Source organism: Opisthorchis viverrini (assembly GCF_000715545.1).
Source record: "Opisthorchis viverrini unplaced genomic scaffold opera_v5_421, whole genome shotgun sequence".
Lineage (NCBI taxonomy): Eukaryota > Metazoa > Platyhelminthes > Trematoda > Opisthorchiida > Opisthorchiidae > Opisthorchis > Opisthorchis viverrini.
In genome coordinates, this window is record NW_008752082.1 from 91,572 (window position 1) to 101,150 (window position 9,579).

The 9,579-nt window shown below is 41.0% G+C and overlaps 1 protein-coding gene across 1 annotated transcript in view; it reads right to left on the bottom strand.

Annotated features, from left to right (window-relative positions):
- Positions 1–9,016: 9,016 nt before the first annotated feature.
- The window catches only part of T265_10921 (hypothetical protein), a gene marked incomplete at both ends in the record, with an annotated part of 5,851 nt that continues 5,288 nt past the window's right edge, over positions 9,017–9,579 (bottom strand). The window contains 2 exons of the mRNA XM_009177437.1: positions 9,017–9,251; positions 9,375–9,559. Coding sequence (XP_009175701.1) covers positions 9,017–9,251; positions 9,375–9,559 — 420 coding nt within the window. The remainder of the gene's footprint in view (positions 9,252–9,374; positions 9,560–9,579) is intronic.

Below are 9,579 nucleotides of genomic sequence, written 5' to 3' on the forward strand. Positions count from 1 at the left end.
GGATACAATACAAATACACTATAGTTTGTGTGGCCTTTTTTAAAATTGGGTATGCAAGGATACTCACCAATCAACTGTGGTACAATGTTCAGTGAAATTGTGGCTCTGTCATCCCCCGTGATGGGGATACAGGAAAGAAATCTACTATATTTTGTGTTGGCTACTCTTTTTTGCACAGTAATATCTCTCCGACAATAATTCAACCATCCGATAGCTTCTTATGGGAGGACTGGTGTGCGACATATCACAAACTCCGTAAAAATTATTCAGTAAAATTATTTGGCAAAATTATTAGTATAGTTTTTCAGTAAAATATGCAGCTCAACTGCTTTGGCATCAATGCACACATGTTGACAGTAGCATGGATTCAACTTGAGAATCAAAACAATTCAGATAAGCTCTTTAGTTTAGAAAATATCCAATACAATGCTGTGCTTCAAACATACTAAGGATTATTTTTTCATGTTTCCATTCAGAATAATTCAATGTGCATTCCTACGGACACTGTGTGTTTATCCTAGCGAAAGGATTCCCTGGCTGCTCTGACATGATTATAATGAAAAAATGGAACCAAACCGAAACCATTTGTTATATTCTACACCCTTCAGATGTTTTGCTAGCTACGTTTTCCTAAATATTTTAGACGTTTAAACTCTGACAGAGGACAGAGCAACTTGGTAATGTTACTTATTTGAAAAAAAAGGAATGAGGTAGAACCTGAACTGTAAACTGTCAGTTCCATGACAGCCTTTGCAAAAAAGCAGCTTGTTCGTTGTTGTGCAACTTTGGAACTCAAGGGGACATGTTTTCTGGTACAAATAACCGGGTGTCTAATCTGTCAACCCGTCTAAAAATGACGGCATCCGGGAATAAAAAGGAACTCGCCAACAGGCCTGCCTGAAAAAAAATACCGAACAAATCACGCTATTGCGTGGCTCGCACTGTTGTGAAATCCTAGGATGTATTGGTTAAACTAAGCTAGCTGACGTCGTTCTGTGTGAACATGAGCATAGTGTTTTCAAACTTATTGATCCCGTCTAAATGTTCAATATCACCCGGTTTCGGGGATTAAAGTTTAGACAACCGTGAAACTAACAAAAGTGGAGATGACTCTCATGTCAAACACACTATCCTCGGTAAACACTTGTGTGGCGGTCTGTTGCAAATCGCTGAACTAACCATGAATTTAATTGGTTTCCTCGAAATCTACTACGGAATTCGTTTTTTTCGCTCATGGTAGATTACTTACAGGAAACACCGTCCATCTTGTCAGCTATACTCTCCGTTCAATGGAGCTACAAGTAGATGTAGAGAGTATAGATGCTTAGATTTTGCCTCACAAATAGACGATGGGTCATAGCATCCTTCACAGCACTTTCCTTTATAAGATACTTGACTGTGGTCAGCGACAACAGGTGGCAGCACTTTGAATCATCAGCTAACTAAATTTATCTGGCCAATCGTTGGTCAGAATCCGTGATTTCTACAAAACTTTTTTCAAGTAAAGCACAGAAAACTATCCACATGAACCTGAGCTTTTGGCTCTCAGAAGCATAGCACAGATTAGAACAGATAGATGTAGTCGACGCTAACCTAGCCTAACCCTTTAAAAGTGTACTTTATCTATGCTTAGGACTAGATAGGTGAGAACAACTTCATTGGATCTTGCATCATGGACAAAATGAATGTGGATCTCGACGAAGCGTCGAAAGGTGGGACTGCTAGATTCGAAATAAATGGTGTTAGTTGGATAAATCCTGAGAGAAACGTCGTATCAAACTACGCTCCATCCTACGCTCTATCCGTACATTAGGTGCATATCGTAGAAGACCTAACCACAAAGCACAGTGATTGGTGAGGCCATTATGAAATGTTTTGTACTCACAAAGTCGGAAGCTAAAATTCTACGAAATATCCAGCAAACTTTCCTCTGATACTGTCAGGGCGCACCCAGACATGGAAAAAGTGTATATGCAGAGAATGACGCATCCTCAAGGTCTCCATCGGTTCGACACGTCCGGAAAGTAGGTGAGTTAGCGGCTCTCACCAAACACGGCTTAGCAACATACGACCAGCGTAGTGGCCCTGAGATTGCTGAAGATCGTCATTGGCTGTTACGGAGCGAACAAGTGAACGACCATATTTGGCCATTTAGTCATCCTATGTATTTACGCAGACGCTCTGCATGTTTTGTCCTGGCAATACAGCCGTGTCCCCAGTTCTCTGTCTTCTCCCTATCGCGTAGTCTGGCAGGCTCAGTGCAGACGTAACCCATAGACGGCCACCCACGATCCAACGGATACCTTCACCTTGCTAACGTTTTAGTGCAGAAAACAATGTCGGTCCGACATTTGTGAAGAAAAAATGACCAAAGATCTTGTGACCTAACTTGCGGGTTTGAGTTTACTGATGTTTGTGCAAGAAATGAATTGACAAAAGAAGTAAGCTGAAAAGCCATTGTCAACCTCAAGTGGAAATTGTTTCGTCGAGGTTTCAACTTAATAACTGGAAGTCCGGCGGTTCGAACCCAAACACGGCATCTCGACTGCCTCTGTCTAGACCCGAGCAATCTGGCAGTGTATCAGCCTGTTTGTTTCTTACGGGTGGCGTGTAAGCTAGGTACCGGAAGTGTATCACAGCTGAGCAACAATTACCGTCTGCTAGGATATGCAATTAACTGATCGAGTCTTTTGGCAATTATCTCAGTGAAATGCTCTATTCTCGTCACAACCAACGGTTATTTATGGCACTGTATGTACAATGCCTCATCTGAGACCATTTAACAAGATGATATGAGTGCTAGCTTCTAGAGTCATAATTAACGCTGACAAGCCTCTGTGAAGATGACACCTCATTTCCTGTCTTTAGAGTCTTATAGCCCACTGAACTCACACGTTGGTTAGAACACCAAATAATAATCAAATTTATGACCGCATCTTCTATTGCATTAAATGCTGCTCATTTTTAGGCTTGTTTAAGATCCTGATCTTCATGTGAGACACACCAGAACTACTAACAGGGTCAGAAATGTGATTTATTTGGACCCATTTATGATGAACATTGTCTCTTGATGGGACAGATACCACGGTCATCCATGTGTTAAAGGTTGAACCCTAAACTACTAGTGTGCATTCGTCGTCTGATAAAGTAGGCAGGTTTAGACGCAACGGTCTAAATACGGTAATTACATAGCCGAATGTGCAAACAAGCAAGATGAATTCACGCTAAGGTCTAAAACAAACACAGAATTTGAAATAATAAAAGTGAACCAACTGGTTTTCTTATTAAGCTTAGCATACTGCCTGTCTTTTTCCATACTGATTAGTTTTACGATGCACGCGTTTTTTGCTTTGGTACAAAGCTGCGATGAAGTAGGTTGTGGTGCAGCAAAAAACCACTATTTGAGGAAGACAGTTAATTAAAAGCATAAGCTGACTGGCCTGTCTTGTAGTGTTTAAGGATTAAATTTTCTAAATGTTTCACCTCAAGTGGTCGCGCAATTCAAGATGGTTATTAGCAAACGAGGTATTTGTTGACGTCATATGTTCATACGTGCATTAAGAGTGTAGAAAAAGAATCGGTTGTCTTTTTTTATCCACCTTAGCTTCATATGATCAACCGTTTTGCATGTAAGGTGCGGTAGTTATGCATCAGTTACCTGCTTAGGACAACCATTCTTGATGGCAGTACACCTTGGTCCAAAACTGATAATTTGCTTACTTGAAACCACAGTTTATAATAGCAGTATGTGTAACATATGCAATTTCCTAAATCCTAATGTTTAAAAAATTGTGAACAGTTCTAATTTATCATCGTTTGGCTAAAAAGATTTAGCCGAACTTTCGAGTAATTCGACTTCATTCGTTCCAGAATCTTCAATTCTTGTTAGCGGAGCAAGTTAAATATACGCCAATTGAAAACTAGGTGTATATATTTATCTATCTGGTGACTGCCCTGCTATTTAATTATGGATGATTCTTCAATAGGTTATTAAGTTATTGGTACTAGTTATTATTATTGCTACTTTAATTTGGTATGTTACTTCTGTATACTCAGGCGTCTAGTGTTTCACGGAGAGTTGGCCCGCAGATTTTTTTCACCATTCAACCAACCATTTTTCTTGCATAACTGAAGGCATGTGAAGCATATATTAAATATAGAAGTGGGTTTTGTGGGCAAGAAATTTCTTACCCTTATTTTAATTTAGCAGCAAAACAAGTAATCTTTGGGAGTCTCTACTAATTTCTTCAAATTTACCTTGTAGAGGGTGCCATGAGCTTTGTGCACACTACTATTTGATACCTTTCTGTGAACATAATGATAAAAGTGTACCCACGAATGGCATAGTTAATTTTTATAGGCTGTACATTCATGTCCCCAAAATGTAATTTTTGCGGTGCATATTAACTTGGTACACGTTTTTAGAAGGCAAAGGAGGTGAGGATTCGCTTGTCACCACAGACGTGCTCGAATCGCTGATTATTCTGCTCCAACAACGTATAATGCTAGGCTATTTGTACTCAACGCCACAGCGGGTTCCCTAAGTTTCGTGACAAAGCAGCAGCTCCGTTGAACCGCTAGTGGTGAAGTTTTTCGAATCCATGCACGTGGGATGTCTGTTCATCTTCTTTTGGTACTATTTGTGGCTTGCTTGCGGCTGTGACGATTGGGTGTTTTCAAGCTCAGTCAACCAATCTATTTAAGGCCGAAATCTGTAAGATGCTATTTTTAGCCTAGTGATTGAGCTAATGTGAAAGTAACTGTGTCGTTTTATTACGCTTCCTTTCTTTTATTTCATCTGGCCATTCAGTTTACGAGTGCATTTTGAAGAAATTCAAAAACCTTCATGACAAAGCTATCCAGATTTCTATATGAGTTTCCCATTGCAACCTACTTAATCAAACACGTATACGTTTGCCACTGTCTTCTTTGGGCCACCATATCTTAGACCACACTGTACTTCGTTGCGTGTGTCGTGTTGTACTGTATGCTCATAAATTCCTCGCTGTGTGCATTGGGATACGGTGCTGGGTACGGTTTTGTCGACGGATTGGATACACTGATGAAAGGGCTTAAACATACATTTCTAAACCGTGGCTTGGGAAGAAAGACAAACCCGCTGCTTTTCCAGAAGAATGCCATCCCAGCCGGCGATCGGGATGTGTAACTAAATAAAGAAGCACCAATAAATTGGTTAGGACGGTTCATATGATTTACTTTTTAACAACATTATATCACAATCTGAAGAAAAACTGAGGTGCTTTCCCTGTAGATCAAGTGCCTTAATTTTTTACGTATCCAAACCAAACTTTAGTTCAACAATAAACAAGATTTGATCTGCCATAAAGTTTCGGATTTTGGAACTGGAGCAATTCATATTGTGCTGAACTTAAGAATAACAGATGCCCACATCTTGAAAGTCTAGGTTTTTCACTTGGAAAAAGTTTTTTTTTCAACGTGCAACTTGTCATTGATTCGAGTACATACCTTGGAGAGAGTGATCAATCCCACAATCAGTCTAACTACTGTGGGTGTGTTGCACTTCGTTTGCTTGATGCTGTGCAATAAACAACTTGACAATTTTGCTGGAAGTGCCAGTGCACGACGTTTGCAAGTACATGGCTATCAGCCACCATACTGAATTTTTTCAGACAAATTGTGGATACGATACGCTGGCCTGTGAATGCATTTTTGTGAACTTATGGATGGTTTTTTTTATTGACTTACACTAAGCTTGGTTGCACAAAGTGTGTTTTGAGATAAAACGCTTTACCACTAGTCTTCTGCTGTGAGAGTAGAGATTTGAAAAAAATCATAAGCACACAAATGTCAGTTGCCAAATGTGAAACCGTAGTTTTCTCCGTGAAGTTTTGCAGCTAATAAGTAAACCCTAAATAACATAGGGCAGTTAAAACTGATGTATCTGTATACACTCGTGGTCAGTAATGGGGTATTCCAACTCATGTACGTTCTTTATTGTCATGAATTAATGATGTGTGTTTTCAGCCCCAATTAGACGGTTTTCTTCGAAACAAATAACTTGTGACAATGTGGCATGACAAACTGTGGACATCCATTAGCAATGGTGAACAAACTAGATAAGCTGATTGATTCGTAACAATACACACAACAAACAAAACTTAAAACACACCCACCACTCGTATGTTATTCAACTTGGATACCGTCCAACAGTGACGGTCACCCAAGGAAAAAAAAAACTTTCCGCTAACTTGTGACAATGTGGCATGACAAACTGTGGACATCCATTAGCAATGGTGAACAAACTAGATAAGCTGATTGATTCGTAACAATACACACAACAAACAAAACTTAAAACACACCCACCACTCGTATGTTATTCAACTTGGATACCGTCCAACAGTGACGGTCACCCAAAAAAAAAAAAAGACTTTCCGCTACTGGCCGGCTGTCTTCTCCCCGGGGGGTTTCTGGGTATATATCGAAATATCATTTGTTCTAGTGTGCTAAAGTGCACTCATATGCGTTGCAAATTTATTGAATTCTGAATCGATGGAAGGAAAGATCCGTCAACAGCTGGCATCCAGATTACGTTCTAGGTGCGAAGTTTTAGTGACCTCTCAATATCCTGTACACACTCGAAACGCCCAAAGTCCACAGCGAATAACGAAGGCAATCTTTAGAAACTTTCGGAGGCCTTTCGGAACGAGTTATGTCCATCGTTTTTGAAGAACTAGATGGCCGTCGAGGATTAATAAAAACGTTTCGATCAACTAAACGGATTACTAACGAATGGAAACCTCTGAAAATAGCTTGATTTAGGCTTCACTACGCACCCTCAGTTTAACAGGAAATAGTACGGACAACTAAAAGAAGCGCTGATGAAGTAGTCACTTTGAGGATTCGTCGAAGAGAGCGTGAAGAATGAGTTGTAATGATTTATAACGCTCGATATAAGCCCAACGTGAACTACAATTGCGTCATCATCGGAGACAGCAAACAGTGGAAAATAAGCCATTTTTTAAACAGTGCTTTTAAAGGCATTTACTTGCAGTGGAAGAAAAAGAGAATGAAAAACCGCCTTTCTTAGTTGAGTGCCAAATACAAACTGAGTTCAACACAAAGTTGACACATACAAGTCACATTCACAACTACAACAGCAACTTCACGAACCGTCATTAGGAAGGCTACACTCTTCATGCATATAGTGACACCTTCAAGTATGAGATTAAAAAATATCGACTATACAAGGTAGCTTAAGGAAACAGTTATCCGGAATTCTCAACTGGACATGCCTTTAAGGAGCAACGGGGGCCAACGGGACACCACACAAGGAAGGCAAACGCATTACACTGGCGGAAGTACAAAACGTTACTCGATTGACTGCAAGACTCTTACAACACTTTTGGAGGATACCACGAAAACCGAAGGGGAAGTTGGGTCAGATCATAAAAGCATTGGTCGCACGCATGATTGAGTGCACGCGTTGCAATAAACAATATGTGGAGTAATCATAAACGACACTTTCCTCTAAACCACATGCAGACAAACTCCCTGTCAAAAAACACGGCCAGATTTCTTTCGGTTCTGGGAAGTTGGGATGGGACAGGTTCTTGACGGGAATGGCGCTAGATCATCACATGCTACCTAAGAGAGAATAAGGGACAAATATTTATTCATTTAAGTTCACTGCTCCGTCAAAAATACCACCAGCACTTGGTGGTTCATCCGGACTGCAAATTACTGAGGAAGGGGATACTCGATATTTACAAGGCCAAGAAATGTACAACAAACTAGAGGATAAACATGGATGGAGAAGAGGAAAGTCGGAATCTGACCGATAAGTTGATCCGACCACAACATGCTTTCAGATAATAAGTTGAAGAACTGCAAGAAACAATGAAAGGCATCTGCTCAGACGATCAAATGCAGAGACCAGGCACTGCGAAAAGATGAAATGACAACTAGCCACATCTGCGAACATAAAACCCCAATTCAATGCGACATGAAAATGGGTCATTCATAACACATATATGGTTCCAGGATGATCAGCTTAATTACATCAAGTAAGACTGCAACACAACCCTAATTACGGTCAAATCCGAAAAATGGAAAGTGTGCACGACCGAGTGGGTACTAGGAATAATGACCAGAACAAATATTAAAAGGACATTTGAAGCTGCGACTGACCTGTCCCCTAGTCAGCTGAACATATAATATCAAACGCTGGCTTACAAAGCTACATAAAAGCAAACACTTGAAGAGTATGAGGTTACCCAAGTGCTCAAGAGGGAAGTCCCCACAATTGCTGACGAAACGGCTTTAAGCAAGCTTCCAAGCCCAACGGTCAGATCAAAAACCGCCTAAACTACAACCGAGTTACAGTAGTTATTGATTTCTTTGCATTGTTCTGGAGTAATTTTGAAAACGAGCAGACGTTTTGTCACTTTATCGTTCCCACATTTGCTTCCTCCTTAGGTAAAGTTTTTGCCGGGCCACTGGACAAGGTTACAGTACGTTACTGGGACTTTACTGTCAAATCCGACCAAAAATTCCAAAGTTACCTCGAATATTTTTCACAAAGGGATGAGTGAGCGAGATCTACAAAGTACTTGTAAGCACATATTTTACCAACTGCTTTGGGGATGAGGAGCTGCAAAGCAAAACAGTGAAATTGTTCGACTAATCATCGAGGTCCAGGAGGATTGTCCGGGTATTCAGACGCCGAATATGTTCTACAAGACAGGAATCTTTAAACAGGGACAGTGAAGGACAGATTTTTTCATTTCCTTTTGGCTTCGGTTCTGTGTCCATAACCCTTTTACCAGCTGCGTTCACTGGAATAAGGGGGATAGGGTTCTACCGTTTGAGCCCGGGAAATGATAACCATATTTACTCCCTGGCCTCTGAGTAAGAAGAAAATTTCCCATAACTAACATCGTCTCCAGATAATGCCTAAAACATTTGGCAGATATCTCATGGCAGCTTTAGGCGGAAGCTTCTAGAAACCGTAGAAATTAACCAAAAGAAATTTTTCTCAGCCATTTTCGGCTCCTATTTTGTGAATCATATTGGGTCGAGTTTGAAACAACACCTCCGGTTCTAACAATGAACACTTGTTTCTTAGCAACCAAAATTCCACCAAATTACTCAGCGCGCCACTTAGACCAACGGGCATCAGCTGAATTTGAAGCGAAGACACAGCCAGCTTGTAGTAGTAGTAGTAGTAGTCGCCGAGCTGAACCACCTCCTCATGGTGCCGACCGGGTAGCCTGGACGTCTGTCTGGTGAGCTAAGAGTTCAGCAACTCCAGACAGGGCCAACCACCCCGTTTGGTTTCAATGTGCTGGTTACTTTCGACAATGTATACTACGAATCATCTGGCGCCTCCGCACCAGTTCCAACCAGTACACAGGAGAGACTCGTTGGGTTCACGTGTGAGGAATGTGGCAAGTGCTGCAAATCGAAAGCTGGCTTTGTAGCCCATCATCGAGTTCACGACAATGAAAGTGTTGGTACGAACACAGTCGCCCAATTGGCCTGCGCTGATTGTTCCCGCCTTTTTCCGACGAAGATTGGCCTGAGTCAACACCGCCGGCA